Below are 19,055 nucleotides of genomic sequence, written 5' to 3'. Positions count from 1 at the left end.
AGTAACTTGGTACGCATGCGCTGGTAAACAATATGGCTGCGCCCTTGCACACGCGGCAGTGTTTACGTTAATGTTTTTGTTTATGTTTGGAAGTTGATGCAGTTTGGATTTAGAGTTGTATGATTGTCGAAATGAACGAGGATAAGCAGAATACGATTGTTTTTCAGGAAATTTATGGATCAACACCTCTGAAGAAAGACTATTTTAGGAAGTCAGACGGTCAGCTGTCTGTTGTTGACAGATCACCAAAATACACTTCTGTGTCACAGTTCTTTCGAGTGGGTAGTTGAACTCTTTAGAATCACGCAGCATTTTGATTGTTGAATACCAATAAAACATGTTCAGCCATTTTATAATCGACATAATTATGTATTCATGTCATAGGACTATTACACAACTATTGTCCCAAATACTAAATACGAAATTCATTCGCCCATGATTCGTCAAAGATCATGATGTCAATCATTGGATTGCCTGCTCCAGACTCTATTATTTACAGACCGCCGTCATATAGATGGAATATGGCCGAGTGCGTTGTTAAACAACAAACAAACTTTAGTAGAACCTACAGCATGATAGATGTGATAGAAAAAGTATCAATGGGTCAGATAGTAAGTGTGGAGACAATAACCATGCATGAACCATGAGTCAGAGAGATGACAGGTGGACCAGCTTAAACCCTTTAACTGCACTGAAGCCCACAGTGAAGCTGGATGTGAATCAGTCTGACTGTCACAATCTGCACCATCCATGCTGACAATGTTGTTGTGATTTCAGTCCGTGTTTCTACCTCAAGGCTACCCTGAGAGTGTGAGTGAGGATTATGTCACCTACCAAATCTGGGACACAGTGCAGGTCAGTTCTTTTCTCTCTATTGTTTTGTTATACAAACTCAGACAAGTCTTTGAATGACATTTAGAAGTGATACACATGAGGAATAGAATTTATGGATGTCAAGTTCTTTATTGTGAGGAAACACAACGTTATGGAGTATATGCTTACTCCTTCATCAAGTGAATTCATACTATGAGTCAGAGGGCATATTAAAAGAGTAATAAGATAACAAAAGGTTGAAACTAACATGAGAGGCCAACAAACAATTGCCTCTGATAGGTGATTAGCATAAGACAATGGAAGCCAACAGTTTACAGTAATTAGCACTGATGGTTACATATGGATAACTGGAAGCAAGCCCTTAAATTATCATTGATTAGTAATGGACAATGGGAAAACGGGAGTCCAGTGGTAATTAACACTGATAGGTAAAATAATGGAAATAGCAATGAGGACGAAAGGAAGCCAGCTAGATAATTAACACTGACAAAGATCAAAGCAATAAGTCCCAAGCACTAGGCAGATAGGTGCCCTGGCCCTGGCTGGTGTCTCTTGATGTCATCCATCATATAGCTGGAAAGTTGCTGAGTGTGGCATTAAACAACAAACTAACCAACCCACCAACCTGATGTAAATGGCTTCTTGTAGTTTTCTTTGTCGCCAGTTGTTGTTGTTGGTAGACAGGACTTTGGTGGCTTCCCAGTTGATGTTATGGTTTTGGTTCTTCAGTATGTGTTCGGAAATGGTGGATTTCAGGTTGAGTTTGTTGACAGAGGTGTGATGTTCTTTGCATCTGGTGTTGAGGGGTCTGAGGATTTCTCCAATGTACTGCTGACTAACGGGGTCGGGTGGTCAGGTTCGCTGATTTGGTTGATGCATGTCATTGATCCCAATTGCGCGGATCGATGCTCGTGATATTTATCACTGGATTCTCATGTCCAGACTCGATTATTTACAGACCACTGTCATTTAGCTGAAATATTGCTGAGTGCGGCGTTAAACAACCAACCAACCTGATCCATTGGGCCACCTCTTAGCATAGGTTGCTTGGTACCTATTCTTACCCAGATTCTCCACAGGGATTCATTAAAGTTACTGGTAACTTTCCAAATTAAACAATGTTAAAGTAACTGGTTACTTTCAAATATTAATTAGTACAGGGCATTCTATGTATTCTATGTAGTCTTTGATCTTTTGGTGTACAATCCATTTCAGCCTGCAAATCTCTGTACACCCCACTTTCGACACAAGTAACTTGTAATAATTGTGTAAATTATGACTCCACGACTTGTTTCTGTCCAGGCTTTCGCAAGCAGTATCACAGGTACCATGGCTGCACAGGCGATGTTGAAGGGAGTTGGTGTAGGAGACCAAACTGCCACGGTGCTGGCTGCTACAATGACCTGGCTGCTAAAAGGTATTGAAGAAACAACAACTGACATTCAGTGTCACACAAAGTAGCAAGGATATCCTGAAGGAAATGCTCTTCAATAAACAATTGCAATTACTTCTAATCGAAAGAATAGCCCCCACTTTTGTTAGAAAGAAGTGCTATTGATGTTTTGCAGTTGTTATTTATGTTATAAGCAGATGTTATGTATGTCAGAACCAACTGGCCAGAAGATGTAAGGTTAAAATATGAAGTAAATACTGTAAATCGTGAAATTAACGCGAGCCTGAATTAAATGTGAAAAATGCGAGTGGTCTTTGCTTGCATTAATAAACATCGCATTTATATCAACAATAAGACATTTTGGTTAGCAAAAAAAACAAATTAGACATACGCTAAAAACAAACAACTATGTATTCCATATCACTGTTTATTGAGCAGCACTTTTAACAAGTATATAAACAATGCCATTCAAGCACTACTTACATCCTGTGAATTGTCAGTGCTGGGGCTAAGACAAGAGTTCTACTCACGTATGTGAATACAGAATATACACAAAAAGTATATGTTGTTCTTAGGAAAACACTATGTATTGTTTTAGTGGCAGTACTCTACTCAGCGCTAATAAGCGGTGCTATTTGGTGTGTGAATGGATTAAGGTGAGGATTCTCCTGTATACCTGACAGAAGGCATTTTCCTTACATATAGATCCACTGATTCTTGAAAAGGGAGGGGGGGGGGGGGGGAGGTGTCGCATTCATTTTTGGCTAGGGGTCAGTGGTCGCATTCTTTTGGAGACGCATTAATTTCACGATTTACAGTAGTTATTTTGGCCATCATGAAGAATATTTATTTTAATAAACATAACCCAGTTATATCAAGTTGGTTAGGTTTTGGGAAGGACTTTTTGGTCCTTTTTGGGGTGGGTGGGGGGTGGGGGCAATAATGTTAAAGCTGTCAATGAAATAATTTCAGTGTCAGCTCTTTAGCAGGGTTGGGTAGGTGTTCCAAAACAAAGGCTTTTGTTGTTATAACCTTGTGAATGGTACTGTTGTTACTGCAGATGGGACCGGGATGCTGGGACGCATCGTGTTCGCCTGGATACAGGGGTGAGGCTGCTTTATTCTTCTGTTATCATCCTGGGGTAGCCAAGGGGTCATTCCTGGGGTAGCCATGTGGTCAATTCTGGAGGTAGATAAGTGGTCAATCCTGGTGTTAGCCAAGTGGTCAATCCTGGAGGTTGATAAGTGGTCAATCCTGGAGGTAGATAAGTGGTCAATCCTGGTGGTAGCCAAGTGGTCAATCCTGGAGGTAGCCAAGTGGTCAATCCGGGGGTAGCCAAGGGGTCAAACCTGGAGGTAGCCAAGTGGTCAATCCTGGGATAGCCAAGGGGTCACCGGGGGTAGCCAAGAGGTCAGTCTTGGTGTAGTCAAGGGGTCAATCCTGGAAGTAGAAATATCCGCGGAAAGGTGGAAAATTGAGTTTTTTAAAACAGTAGTCCTTGAAAAAAATCATCTTTCACGTTAAAATATAATCGAAGATAAAAAAAAAACACTCTGAAAAATGTTATTGAAAACCATACAACCGTCACGAATTGTCCTGTTTTCGATCAGAACTTTCAGCATCATAGGTTTTTGGACATCATACGTCTACTATCACGAATACTTGCACTATAATGTGGGGTGTGGCGTCACACACAAATTGTAAATACTCAAATGATGACTTGTTTTTAAGATAAAGTTGTCTTTTAGCCTATAAGTGAATTTACAGTTGTTCATGTGATTAGTGAGAAAACTATGAATGTTTCTTCAACATCCGGAAACCCATAACAGGGGGATATATGTTGTACTAATGTCTTATGTTTGCAATGGAGTTTTGCTTTTTTCAACAAAAGGTAAGTGAGTACAAGGTTAGTTTTTTTTCAATATGCTTCAACGTGGGGAAAGGGTCAGACATTGCACGCTTGTGACAGTTGTCCTTGTGTCTGGGGGATGGGGGGGTGAAGTTTATGGCAGTATTGCTACCAGACCTGGCGGGTAGCCGGGTGTGCGGAAGCTTTTTAAAAGTACTGATTTAACTTCGAAATTTTACTGCACATCCGCCATCTTTGTTTATTTGACTTATTGACTTTTGTCATTGACTTTTTATATTTCATGGTGTGAATATTGTCCAAACTGCACGAAATAGCTTAAAATGTAATCAGATGTTTGAAAATATTGGGGGGGGGGGGGGGGGGTGTGTGTGGCACATCCCAGACCCCCCTAGACTTTTCCTCTTTTTTCGGGAAAACCTGCTCACATCCCTGATTGCTGGAATATCCTGCACCATGGAATATATTTATTTTATGAAAAAAACCAAATCTAGAAATGCATACAAAAGCAAGTCTAGCCAGCTCAAGCTAGCTCTATTCTGAAATCAGCATAGGGAATTTTTTTTTTTTAGAGTCAAGAAGGATCTTGTGTAATATTCAGAGACTAAATGTTAGTCTAGAATATTGCTAAAAGTGGCATAAAACCATACTCATGCTCACCTGTCAGACAATCTCTTTATAAATGTCTTTATAAGTTTATGAAATGCAACATGTAAGCTCGGATTTGGGTGATTTGTCTATTTCATGTTATTGTTTGTTTCCAGCACAAATCTTGACTGTGATGCAAAAAGATGGAGGTATGATCTAAGACTTTATGATTTGTTTTTTTGTATGGGTATCTCATGATACTTTTCTTGGAAAAGGTTGTTCAATTTAGTAACTACCTTGCCTAACATTGTCTTGCAAAAAATGTGGATAGCCATAACAATAAGTAAAAACCATGAAGACAGCAATGTCCATTTGTTGATATTCCATGAGAAATTGAAAATACTGAATTATCTTAGAACATGTTGGAATAACTGTTGACATTCTCCACAATTGGTAAGAATATCTGAAATGTAAATAATCAATTTATTAGAGCCTGTATTAGATGTTAAGTGCTGATATAATAGTGAAATCATAGTTGTATTACATTTACTTCTGTAGGTGGAGGAAAGGGTGGCCCAATTGTTACATCAGCTTGAAATTACGTCCTTTAGGCATGCCAGGATCCTGGGTTTGAATCCCAGATTTGAGTTCATTTTGATTTATGGTTTTTCATCACCATACATGTCTTCATGGGTTTCACCAAAGTGGTAAATGTCACTTTAGGTTTTTCTGGACAGTGGGGTAGCCTTGTGGTAAAAGCGTTTGCTTGACACGCGAAGACCTGGGTTTTATTCCAGACATGGGTACAATGTGTGAAGCCCATTTCTGGTGTCCCCCGCCGTGATATTGCTGGAATTGTGCTAGAGGAGGCGTAAAACCATACTCACTCACTCCAACTTCAGGTTTTCCTTGACTTCAAGCTTACATGCTGTTATATATCTGAAATACTATTCAGACCCACTCACAGTCACTACTTTTCTCCTTTAGTTATGCTGTGTAACTATAAAGAGTGTGCACTCATACAAAAGTTGTGATATAAATTGTACTATCATGGATACCATGTATATTCTATTTTTTCAAATCTTCTTATTCACATTAGCAAGTGTATAGATACAAATCAGATTTATATTTATACAGAGACTCACACATTGTGTCACAGTGGATCTATTTGAATTACATTGAAATATATTCAAAATTTTCAAATTATGGTTCAAAGTCAACACTCAAAGATGCCCATTTTTCTTGCGCAACAGATGTATATTGGTCAGTCGTTCTGGCAGTAAACCTGTATTTCTTTTAAGGAGCATTCATTTGACTTTTATGCTTTTATAATGTTTATTGGGGGTGGGGGGATTTTTTTTAGAACTATCAATTTTTCCAAACTATTTATCCATCAAACAATTGATTTATTTTAATTATTAACACACAAATTTTGATGTTTGGGTTTTTGGGGTGTATTAATTTTTTTTCACCACTGCCAAGAAACTGTTCATATAAAAATCCACCTAGCCCCCATGGAAATCAAATGGATTCTCCCTAAGGACTTTTGTGAAGGCTGTAAATGAGAGGGATATACCATGTAATACCATGTATACTGTGTTGACAGGTTGTTTGCGGATATCCTGAATGACTTTGCAATATTCCTGGAAATACTGGCGCCGAACTTCCCCCGGCAGTACTTCACACCCATTGTGTGTGTAGCAGGCGTGTGCAAGGTCAGTGGAAGGTCACACATGTCGAGATTCTGTCACTTGAAGATGAATGAAACACGTTATTGTGTAATTGTGTCTAACACCAGGGTGGCTTTGCTTGCAGTCGGTGGTTGGTGTGGCAGGGGGCGCCACCAGAGCCGCTCTCACGCAGCATCAGGCTCGCAGAAACAACATGGCCGATGTGTCAGCTAAAGATGGCAGCCAGGTATTGTTACCTTGTTGATCAAATAGTGTCAGATTCGGAAATATTTTGTATGAATAGATCTTTTGAAATGAATTGTTCTGTTTTGATATTTGTGTAGTCATTGATATGGACCAGAATGTATACAATAAGCTCTTGCTTCAAGGACGTGAAACAGATGAGGAACTGCTGCTGATGCTGATAGGGATATTAGGGATGTCACGGTACAGGTGTCACATGGTACGATGCATATCAGGAGCCATGATGTGATAAAAGAGTGAGTGAGTGAGTGAGTGAGTTTGGTTTTACGCTCCTTTAGCAATATTCCAGCAATATCACGGCGGGGGACACCAGAAATGGGCTTCACACATTGTACCCATGTCGGGAATTGAACCCTGGTCGTCGGCATATTTGATAAAAGAAGAAAACCCAGTCAATAGACTGAGAATAGAGTCCATAGACTCACTTATGAAGTTAAATACCCATCAACATGACACGTGAGGCAAGTCATCATCAAGTATGAGAAAATAATAAGAAATAAAGTTTACATGCTGTACAATGACAGGTAGCAAAGAAAAGCTGGTTATTCTTGTTGTTGAGCTGGTTTGGTATCCGAAAGACGACCAAGAAAGTTATGAGGAATTAAAAAAATAGTTTGTACTTGCTTATTCATATCCATGCGAGATCAACATGTACAATTGATATGAGGTTAAATTTGAGCCAATCCCCAATTAAGTGTATCAGGTATTGTATCGCGCAAAGTTTGCAGACGATGCACTGATGTACCAGTGAATCGCCACGTCACTGTCCTTTTATTTAAATATGTATACACTTGATGTATTATAAATATCAAGTTTCATGGAAAGATAGAAATATCCTTATCTAAAGTATATCACTGTCATGGCTAAGATTGCATAGATAATAAAGTGTTCCTCAGGCAGAAGGGACGTCTTTTATTTTTGTTGGGAACTGCCGTAACAAGGGAGGTCAACTCTGAAAGTCAAGTGAGCTCATGTTGAGGCACATGGTCTGTCATCCGGTTGTCGTACACTTTTGCATTTTCCACATCTCTGATGAAACTACAAGGCTTGTGGAGCCAGTTATGCTGACCTCGCAGAATACTGATTCGATCTGAAACATGGCCATGCACAGATGTGGCCATATTGAAAACACAGGTTGTAGCTTGATCACAAAATATACCCCAAAATGTCTTTCATGTTATTCTGCATACCACATGCTTGCTTCATGTCAAATTTCATAATGAGGTGAGGTGAAATGGGGTTTAACGTCGCGTCCAAGATTATTGCACTTATATAGCGACGTGCATGTACGTGTGTGTGTTTGTGTGGCTGCTTGTACTAGTCCGGACTGATGCCGATTTATAGTGCTAGCACACTGAGATACCAGGCCGCAGTTTAACATGAATACCCCACTCAGACACAGTATACTGACTCCGAGCCGACCAGTCCTTGTTTTAGCCCCTTAATGCCGAGCGCCAGACAGGGTAACAACAAGTACCATCTTTTAACGTCTTTTGGTATGACGCGGTCGGGGATCGAACCCCGGACCTTCCGCTCTCCGGGCGGACGCTGTACCACTAGACGACGGAGGCGGTCAATTTCATAATGATAAATGAAGAAATGGCTGAGTCATGCTCAAATATCTTACTTCACATATTTCTGTGTTCCCTGTTCTAGTGCTACTGCTTGTCCATCTCCCCTGAAACAGCAACTCGAGGTGTGTGCAACTGAAATCCTGGGTGAATGATCCTAGCTGTGGTGTCTCTAAAACACTGCTCACAATGTTCCAATCTGATTTTGAACATGGCCACTGTGGCAGCCAAATGAAAAAAAAAACCCATTAATTGCCATATATTTTGAAATTTGGCATTTATCTAGTTGGAGTGAGTGAGTGAGTGAGTTTGGCTTAACACCGCTTTTAACAGTATTCCAGTTATATCGCGGCGTGTCAGCTTAATGTGGGAGGAAAGCCCGAAGTGATGCAGGTCTCAGATGTTTATGACTTCGGTGAAACCCACAAGCATGGGTATGGTGCTGACAAACTGGGCGAACCAGGATTCGAACCCACAATCATAGGTTTCTGGCTTGCCAAAGGGATGCAACTCTGCACTTCCAATCGCGGCGCCTTAGACGACTGGGCCACCCGTGCCCCCTTATCTAGTTGGAAGTGAGGTGTAACATATTTTGTTTTCTGCAATATCATAAATTTTTAACTTGATTCAACCGTTCAACCTTTACTACATGATTCCAGAATATTTCCAAAGTGAAAATGCTGTAATGGGTAATAATTGTCTGAGTAGTTGCAAAATTGTATGGCATATTTTAGACCCCACTGACCACAAGCCTGCCACAACGTTTCATCTGCATACATTGAGAAGCACTTGTGAAAAATGGTTTCTACATCCTACACCTTGTGATGTGAGATGAAGGTGGTACTGGTTGATAAGGAGAATATTGTGTGTGTGTTTTCAGTGTTTATATCAAAGTGTGACAGTAACAGTAAGCTGTTTCTCACAGTGATTACTGTTGGTAATGAGATAGTCTTTTTGTATTTTTGCAGGAAACACTTGTAAATCTAGCAGCCCTTATATGTAATCTTGTGCTGGTTCCCATGGTAACTGGTCATCAGTTGTAAGTATTTGTCTTGGTAAATTCTTGTGTTGTGTGTTTGTAAATAAAAAAAACGTTATTATTAATATCATGTATTCTCTCTGTACTTTCTGGGCTCCATTGTTATGTAGAGGTGAGGAGGGGTTTAACGTTGTGTCCAAGATTATTGCACTTATATAGCGACATGCATGTACGTGTGTGTGTGTGTTTGTGTGGCTGCTTGTACTAGTCCGGACTGATGCCGATTTATAGTGCTAGCTCACTGAGATACCATGCCGCAGTTTTAACATGAATACCCCACTCAGACACAGTATACTGACTCCGAGCCGACCAGTCCTTGTTTTAGCCCCTTAATGCCGAGCGCCAGACAGGGTAACAACAAGTACCATCTTTTAACGTCTTTTGGTATGACACGGTCGGGGATCAAACCCCAGACCTTCCGCTCTCCGGGCGGACGCTCTACCACTAGACCACGGGGGCGGTCCTGTTATGTAGAGGAGTCATATCTTGTTGCAGTGTGTATTACTGTTTAATATATGGTTTTGTGGTGAAATATGACGTTATCAGCTGGTTATATTCTGTGTTGCAACATAATGTGGATGTTTTATATGGTGTTGCAGTGTGATATGGATGTTATAACTGTGTTGCAGTGTGATATGGATGTTATATAATGTGTTTCAGCGTGATATGGATGTTATATACTGTGTTTCAGCATGATATGGATGTTACATACTGTGTTTCAGCGTGATATGGATGTTATATTCTGTGTTTCAGCATGATATGGATGTTATATATTTTGTTTCAGCGTGATATGGATGTTACATACTATGTTTCAGCGTGATATAGATGTTACATACTGTGTTTCAGCGTGATATGGATGTTATATACTGTGTTTCAGCGTGATATGGATGTTACATACTGTGTTTCAGCGTGATATGGATGTTATATCTGGTATTTACTGCCGTTCATCTGTATGCCAACTACTCAGCTGTTACATCAGTTGTCATGGAAACGTTAAATCAAGCCCGTCTCCATATTCTACTACAGTCATATTTCAAGTCAGCTGAGATTCCATCCATCCGGAGAGTAAACAAACAGGAACCTGTCATATTTGGTGAGTGGCGGACATCAAGCCAAAGTCCATGTGGAAACAAGAGTCATAGGCGTATTGTCATAACTTGTCATAACAGCCTGCAATCTGATTGGCTAGTAACCATTTCGTAAAACCTATACAAGTCGGCTGGTTCGCTTGTACAGATGCAAAACACCAGGAGGTACTGAGACAGCTGGCAGTCACAAGATGGACCTAATATGTTGCCATAGTAAATATTTCAAAACTACCTCCATGGTTTAGTTCATAGAGCCTATGCTTGGTGAGCCAAAGGTCGGTAGTTTGATTCCTTGTCCGTGTCATACCAAAAGACGTTAATAGATGGTAAATGTTGTTACTTTGCCTGGTGCTTGGCATTTGGGAGATATAACAAGGACTGGTTGCCTTGGGTCGGTATAATGTCTGAGCTAGCCCAGCAACACAGGCAGAAGTCTGGACTTGTACAAGCCCTAAAAGACTCGTCCATTTCATTTTGTTTATATAAATACAGTATTTTATCACTAAATGCATACTAAAATAGTTTATTTCATCATCTGTCTTTCTTTGTTTTTAGCAATAAAAAGAAAGATTGCTATCAGACTGGGGTCATCTTTAAGTGATGTTTGTAAAAAGTAAGTATGTTATTAAAAACACCAAGATAGTGTAATAGTTTGGTGGCCTTAATGGCCTGATGATTTAGCCCAAATTGCTAAAGGCTACTATTCATATATATTCTTATAAACAGGCCCCTGTGGTATAACTGTAATATTGCTGACTACAGGCCCCTGTGGTATAACTGTAATATTGCTGACTACAGGCCCCTGTGGAAGAACTGTAATATTGCTGACTACAGGCCCCCGTGGTATAACTGTAATATTGCTGACTACAGGCCCCTGTGGTATAACTGTAATATTACTGACTACAGGCGCCTTTGGTATAACTGTAATATTGCTGACTACAGGCCCCTGTGGTATAACTGTAATATTGCTGACTACAGGTGCCTGTGGTATAACTGTAATATTGCTGACTACAGGCCCCTGTGGTATAACTGTAATATTGCTGACTACAGGCCGCTGTGGTATAACTGTAATATTGCTGACTACAGGCCGCTGTGGTATAACTGTAATATTGCTGACTACAGGCCCCTGTGGTATAACTGTAATATTGCTGACTACAGGCCCCTGTGGTATAACTGTAATATTGCTAACTATAGGCCCCTGTGGTATAACTGTAATATTGCTGACTACAGGCCCCTGTGGTATAACTGTAATATTGCTGACTACAGGCCCCTGTGGTATGACTGTAATATTGCTGACTACAGGCCCCTGTGGTATAACTGTAATATTGCTGACTACAGGCCCCTGTGGTATAACTGTAATATTGCTGACTACAGGCCCCTGTTGTATAACTGTAATATTGCTGACTACAGGCCCCTGTTGTATAACTGTAATATTGCTCACTACAAGCCCCCGTGGTATAACTGTAATATTGGTGACTACAGGCCCCTGTGGTATAACTGTAATATTGCTGACTACAGGCCCCTGTGGTATGACTGTAATATTGCTGACTACAGGCCCCTGTGGTATAACTGTAATATTGCTGACTACAGGCCCCTGTTGTATAACTGTAATATTGCTGACTACAGGCCCCTGTGGTATAACTGTAATATTGCTGACTACAGGCCGCTGTGGTATAACTGTAATATTGCTGACTACAGGCCGCTGTGGTATGACTGTAATATTACTGACTACAGGCCGCTGTGGTATGACTGTAATATTGCTGACTACAGGCCCCTGTGGTATAACTGTAATATTGCTGACTACAGGCCCCTGTGGAATAACTGTAATATTGCTGACTACAGGCCGCTGTGGTATAACTGTAATATTGCTGACTACAGGCCCCTGTGGTATGACTGAGTACATTCCTATTCAAGGACCCAGGTACGCACCAGTGAAGAGCCCAGGTTATATTCATTGTTGTTGGTTTCAGAATGCATGATCTGGATGTGTTAGAAAGTATATACAGACATGGACGCTATATGTTAGCACTCAACACATATAAAAGTGAGTACCATATACATCATTACTACAATGTCAACATAGCAACTTTGCAAGTTTTTATACTTTAGGGCATACTTAATCAGAAATGCTTGACCAAATTTGAAAAACGGAAAAAGCATAAATCAGCATAAAAAAACAACAGGCGAAATCACACCCAAATGAAAAATTCCTCGAGGTTAAGACGGTATCCAGTGTTTGACCCCCTGTGAAATTTCAAAGCTAATGACGATTGGGCCGACGACCAGTCTGACTGCTTCTGCCTCAGGTTTTTTTATACACAACGTCTCTTTTCTGTCTGCTCATCCATTTGATTACCATATCCACAAGTTATGTCACCTTAACAACACTGAAGATGCCTTCAGTTGGTTACTCAGGGAATTAATCCCTGACAGGCATTTATTGTGTGGAAAAGGGCAGAGGGCAGCTGGTTAATTAACTCTAATTACTGATCTTTAATTGTTATGTTAACTATTCTCAGTGTCAAGATCAAGGGTTGTTTCACACATTCAACAATGTATGCAATGCTGTTATTTGTTTAGGTGACTGAGTGAGTGAGTTGGGTTTAACACCGCTTTTAACAGTATCACAGTTATATCACGGCGTGTCAGCTTGATGTGGGAGGAAAGCCCGAAGTGATACAGGTCTCAGACGTTTACCACTTCGGTGAAACCCGCGAGCACAGGTATGGTGCTGACAAACCTAGAAACATAATCGGGGCGAACCGGGATTCGAACCCACAATCATAGATTTCTGGCGTGCCCGAGGGACGCAACTCTGCACAGCGAATCGCAGCGCCTTAGACGACTGGGCCATATGCGAGAAACAAACAACGAGAAAATGAAATAAATGTCCAACGTTACTTTTATTATTGATCATTATTGGCAACAGTGACAGTAGTTAATTGAATCAATTAACATACAAAGTATGTGTCCACTTATGTATGATTAAAAGTACAAATACATACACTTAATAAAACAAAACAGCTCATGTTTTACATTTCTGCATCACAAGCTCATATAAGACTTAACGTGAGATTTAACGAAATCAGAATTAATCATATTTGAAGGAATTTTAATAAAGAAGAAAGACCAAGCTTTTACTTCGAGACAACTGTAAGTTTAAAGTTCAACACAACGTGTTTGGCTAGTTGGAAAATTGCTGAGTGGGTGGAAAATGGTGAAGCACCATATCAACTGTCGTCCAAAACCATAACGTTTTTGTTAAGATGAAACTTTGTGTATGTGGCAAGGTGAGCTGCAGACTGTCCTGGCTGTGTTCAGAACCTGACATAATAATTACCTAAATCAACATAAATAGTCTATTATGATAAACTTATTAACTTAACAGATGTAGTGTTGGCTAAGTACATTCCAAAATGTTCATTTTTGATAATATATTTCGGTTGTGGGTCATGTTCACATGCAATATACTAGAATTTCATTCTTCTTTGGTGGCCATATTGGATTTGATGGCAATTTTGGATTGTTTTAGGTGGCTTTGTATCTGAAAATCTTTGGTATATCATTACCTATAACTGTGCCAAGTTTCATGCTTTTATCACAAAGTGCAGAATGTTTCATGTAACAGCTGCACTATCAGGCTTGTCATGTGTTCCAGATTGTGTGTACATCGTCCTCCATGATGACAGCACTGTCACAGACCAGATCCAGAGTTTGGTACAGGCTGAGGTTCTGGAGTATGTCGCTAATAACCTCCATGACAGACAGGTGCAGTAGCATCTCACTTCACTTTGTCAATATGATGTTAGCGAAAGATTATTTTAAACTATTATGTTCAATAGGGTTTCTACAAGCTATCATTCGTGACCAACTCGTGTTATTCCAGGACAAGCTGAATAGCGACTCATGCACCTCTCATGACCATTTTTGTGACCAGGTTCTGTCTTAGCGCAACGGGAATACCTAAAACAATTTTCAACTCGTTAATGGTTCACATATATTTCCCCATATACTATATATACTGTATTCGACGTAATAAGCGCCCAGAGCGCTCTCAAAATTAGAAAGAGGGGGCTCTTATTAGAATATAATTTTGGTGAAAGAGTTGAAAGATCGTAAATTTGTGGTTTAGGCTGACAGCCTGAAATGATACTAAAGAAAAGTTTGTGCATATAAGACACGCCAGATATATTTTTCCAGAATTTAATTTCCCGTAATTAAGGGTGCATATAACACACGAAGGGTGTTAATTGGGATTGTTCAACAGCCAATATATTAGCAAATATCGCCGTGGGCGCTTATTACGTCGAACACGGTATTTCAGATGCAATATAAAGCACAATGGAAAGTGCGGAATTATACAGAATGATTAAAAACATTTAACTGTGTCTTGGGTATATTTTTAGACATATGTAAAATCAAAAACTATTACTAAGGGATTCTTTGACGGAGTATTTGGAATCATATGCACATTCTGATTGGTTTGTCATATTTTCGCACATAACATTCATCGATAGGGGGACGAGTCTTCTTGTGAAGGGGCGAGTGGTGACGAAATGTACAAGCTGCTAGACATGTTATCACACCTACGATGTTTGAGATATTAAGGCTCATATGTGAGGTGTTACTGGAATATGACCATGATGAACTTCATATATACTTGATAAATGGAATGTTGGTAATTGCATACACTTACCCATAACCATGATAACAATAGTTTTTAATGGCTGTTGTCCATACTCATTTTTGTTTCAGAATCTCAGTATAGAAATGCAGGAAATTGCTGCTGGCATGATGGAAGGTGAGCGTAACACTTGCCAAGATGTAGGCTTGGATGGTTGGAGGGTTTGTTGTTTAACAGCGCACTCAGCAATATTCCAGCTATATGATGGCGGTCCGTAAATAATCGAGTCTAGACCAGTCAATCCAGGCTCGCTGACTTGGTTGATGCATGTCATCGATCCCAATTGCATGGATCGATGCTCATGATGTAAATCACTGGATTGTGTGGTCCAGGCTCCATTATTTACAGACCGCCGTTATATAGCTGGAATACTGCTGAGTGCGGCGTTAAACAACAAACACACACACACACACACACCACTCTTTCAACCATTGGTTTGCCTACTACAGACCTGAAAACTGTGTGAGCTGCTATGATGTAACTGTCATAATACCCACTAGAGCCCTGAATACTTTATGAGCTGCAATGGTGTAACTGGCATAATACCCACTAGAGCCCTGAATACTTTATGAGCTGCAGTGGTGTAACTGGCATAATACCCACTAGAGCCCTGAATACTTTATGAGCTGCAATGGTGTAACTGGCATAATACCCACTAGAGTCCTGAATACTTTATGAGCTGCAGTGATGTAACTGTCATAATACCCACTAGAGTCCTGAATACTTAATGAGCTGCAGTGGTGTAACAGTCATAATACCCACTAGAGTCCTGAATACTTTATGAGCTGCAATGGTGTAACAGTCATACTGCCCACGAGAATCCTGAATACTTTATGAGCTGCTATGGTGTAACTGTCATAATACCCACTAGAGTCCTGAATACTTTATGAGCTGCAATGGTGTATCTGTCATAATACCCACTAAAGCCCTGAATACTTTGTGAGCTGCAGTGGTGTATCTGTCATAATACCCACTAGAGTCCTGAATACTTTATGAGCTGCAATGGTGTATCTGTCATAATACCCACTAGAGTCCTGAATACTTTATGAGCTGCAATGGTGTAACAGTCATAATACCCACTAGAGTCCTGAATACTTTATGAGCTGCAATGGTGTAACTTTCATACTGCCCACGAGAGTCCTGAATACTTTGTGAGCTGCAGAAGTATGACTCTCAGTCTCTTATCCCCAGGGGCGGTCGGGTAGCCTAGTGGTTAAAGCGTTCGCTTGTCACACCAAAGACCGGGGTTCGATTCCCGACATCGGTACAATGTGTGAAGCCCATTTCTGGTGTCCCCCGCCGTGATATTGCTGGAATATTGCTAAAAGCGGCATAATACCACACTCACTCACTCACTCACTCACTCACTCACTCACTCACTCTTCTCCCCAGACAACATACACAAGATCCTCCAGGTCTCCTACAAGTTGGCGGCCATGGCTCCTGCACTCCTCCACCAGGTGGAGCTACAGGGCTGGGACACACAGAGGGCGCTGCTTGGGGCAGACGAGTGGCGGGCCCACTGGGACTTCACACATGGCCTGGGAGGGAAGAAGGACTTCTGAGCAAGACACCATTGTTATAACGATTGATTGGATTTTAAAGAGATGAATCCAGTATGTGACTTTTTAACTCACATGGAGAAAAACTGGGATGGATGTCATCACCAAATGATCCTCAAGGTTGTTTGGGCTTAGAACTTAAAATTGGGTTTAAATTATTTCAAATATGAAGCGACAAAAAATATTTCCATTATCATCAGAAATCTTCTAAAAGCGGAGTCAATTTACGATTTTGACTAAATCTTAATCCTGTCTTTTTGAATCACTATCAAATAGTGATTTTACAACGTTTTCACGAAAAGGTGAATATATCCTGCCCCACCGGTGGCAAACATCACAAACACAGGGCAGGTCAAATGTTCACCTGGAAAAACACTGAAACATTCATACAGGTCAAAATAGGGAATTGCATCGGAAAGACTTTTTCATGTAAACATTCAATCTTTATTAAGTCTGGTGTGTTTGTCAAATGGGGCTGCTGTTTTATTTTTATGTCTGTATATTAAATGTCATAAAGTCATTCATTTGTGTATTTTATTGATTTCTGATACAATGGCTTCTTGAGTCTATGAATTAACCACTGGTAGAAGCTAACAGTTTTAGTCCACTAGTCCTTAAAATGATAACATATAGCAAAACCCTTAAAAATGGAAAATTTCTACAGGTCCTAATGATACCTTAACTATTGAGCAGTTTGGCAAGGACTACAGGACCAGTGCCAATTTCTAATGCTGATTTAACCTGTCCACATAGACATGGACGTTTGTTTTAACTGAATACTTCTGAAAACATGATTTCCGGACATGCTGAAGTTTTCCACATCATGATGGACCGGCCATGATTGAAGTATTTGTATCAATAATTTAATAATTGTTGTTTGTTTGTTTGTTTGTGGTTTAACGCCGCACTCAGCAATATTTTAGTATATGGCGGCGGTCAGTAAGTAATCGAGTCTGGATCAGACAATTCAGTGATTGACATCATGAGCATCGATCAACGTAATTGAGATATGATGACATGCATCAACCAACTGCAAGTCTGACCACCCGATCCCATTAGTCACTCCTCACGACAAGCGTAGTCGCCTTTTACGGCAGGCATGGTTTGCTGAAGACCTACTGTCTACCTGGATCTGCACGGGTCCAATAATTGTAGAAACACTTTAAACAAATATATGCATTTGTCTATTTCATCAGTCATGTAACAAATGTTATATTTGGGATAACACTTTCTTTGAAATGTAGAAATTCTAGTACTTTTGGGGGGTTGAGTCCCTCCTGGGATCGAAAATTCGGTGATCTGATCTGATGAGCCACCCAAGCACTGTGTATACATTCATCAGTCATGTTTTTTATTTGCTCAAACTTGTTTAATTACATGTGGTTTGCGATTACATGTACAAAATCTATATTTTGAAAAAGCTAGTATTTGCCTGAAAGTTGACCTGTTAAAGGTCTGACAGGTTTGAAATGTCTGACAAAATGGCCGATTGTGTGTGCCTTCTGACTTCTGATTGGTCAGTCATGTTGTCTGACAGACAGATGGAGACAGGCTAATTATATTAAGGTAAGGGTTATTTTAACAGGACATGCACGGTGCAAATAACTTTTACTTAGCACAGCATAACTCAGTCGGGATTCCAGGCCTAAATCATAAGGAACCCATACTAGATGAGGATTTGGAAGCTGGCAGAGGACAGGTCAGGTGGTGACGATGAGTGACAGCATGGTGGGGATTTCGGTTAGTATAGGTCCCGGAAGTACGTCACAGGACTACGCGAGGCATTACGCTGTTTTATTACAGTACTTCCGGTTACAAACAACGTTTCATGGCCAAGAGCAGTATATGTAAACATAGATATTTCATTGGTCAGTTGCCGTCTGATGGTAAGGATGTGATGACGTCATAATGGTTGCTGTGGGTCATTTGGTTGTCACGTGAAAATTGCCCTGTTCCCACTTTGAATTACTGCACTAATTGTTTTGAAACGGTCACAAGATAGATTTGATTTAATGGTCATACACAAATATTTCACCCACAATAATTCTTTGTATGTTGAACACGCAATGATAAGGAGCACGATGTATGGGATTTACATGCTGGGCATTCATGTACCCGCCTCCGTGGTCTAGTGATAGAGCGTCCGCCCGGAGAGCGGAAGGTCCGGGGTTCGATCCCCGACCGTGTCATACCGAAAGACGTTAAAAGATGGTACTTGTTGTTACCCTGTCTGGCGCTCGGCATTAAGGGGCTATATATAAAACAAGGGCTGGTCTGCTCGGAGTCCGTATACTGTGTCTGAGGGGTATTCATGTTAAATTGCGGCATGGTATCTCAGTATGCTAGCACTATAAATCGGCATCATTCCGGACTAGTACAAGCAGCCACACAAACACACACACACACACACACACACACACATACACGTCGCTATATAAGTGCAATAATTTTGGACGCGACGTTAAACCCCACCTCACCTCACCTCATGTACACAC

At 40.5% G+C, this 19,055-nt stretch overlaps 1 protein-coding gene across 1 annotated transcript; it reads left to right on the top strand.

Moving 5' to 3' along the window:
- The first annotated feature begins 46 nt into the window (after nt 1–46).
- Nucleotides 47–17,030, top strand: LOC139472357 (RUS family member 1-like). Its single transcript, XM_071254820.1, has 14 exons — nt 47–278; nt 778–855; nt 2,137–2,251; nt 3,288–3,333; nt 4,859–4,891; nt 6,289–6,397; nt 6,498–6,599; nt 9,156–9,226; nt 10,135–10,319; nt 10,870–10,927; nt 12,285–12,358; nt 13,973–14,082; nt 15,070–15,115; nt 16,391–17,030. The coding sequence occupies exons 1-14, from the start codon at nt 120–122 to the stop codon at nt 16,561–16,563; spliced, it is 1,359 nt and encodes a 452-aa protein (XP_071110921.1). The 5' UTR covers nt 47–119; the 3' UTR covers nt 16,564–17,030.
- Nucleotides 17,031–19,055: the final 2,025 nt, after the last annotated feature.

The sequence above is a fragment of the Haliotis cracherodii genome, unplaced genomic scaffold, assembly GCF_022045235.1.
Source record: "Haliotis cracherodii isolate W230 unplaced genomic scaffold, xgHalCrac1.p SCAF_24, whole genome shotgun sequence".
Taxonomy (NCBI): domain Eukaryota; kingdom Metazoa; phylum Mollusca; class Gastropoda; order Lepetellida; family Haliotidae; genus Haliotis; species Haliotis cracherodii.
The sequence above is the reverse complement of the archived record's forward strand: the minus strand, read 5'-3'. Positions and strand labels throughout refer to the sequence as shown.

Excerpts from the sequence above, each read along its gene's own strand:
- LOC139472357 (XM_071254820.1), top strand. The coding sequence starts at position 120 with ATGATTGTCGAAATGAACGAGGATAAGCAGAATACGATTGTTTTTCAG. Across the intron at positions 2,252-3,287 it reads AATGACCTGGCTGCTAAAAG|ATGGGACCGGGATGCTGGGA; the intron begins GTATTGAAGAAA and ends TTGTTACTGCAG. Across the intron at positions 9,227-10,134 it reads ATGGTAACTGGTCATCAGTT|CGTGATATGGATGTTATATC; the intron begins GTAAGTATTTGT and ends ACTGTGTTTCAG.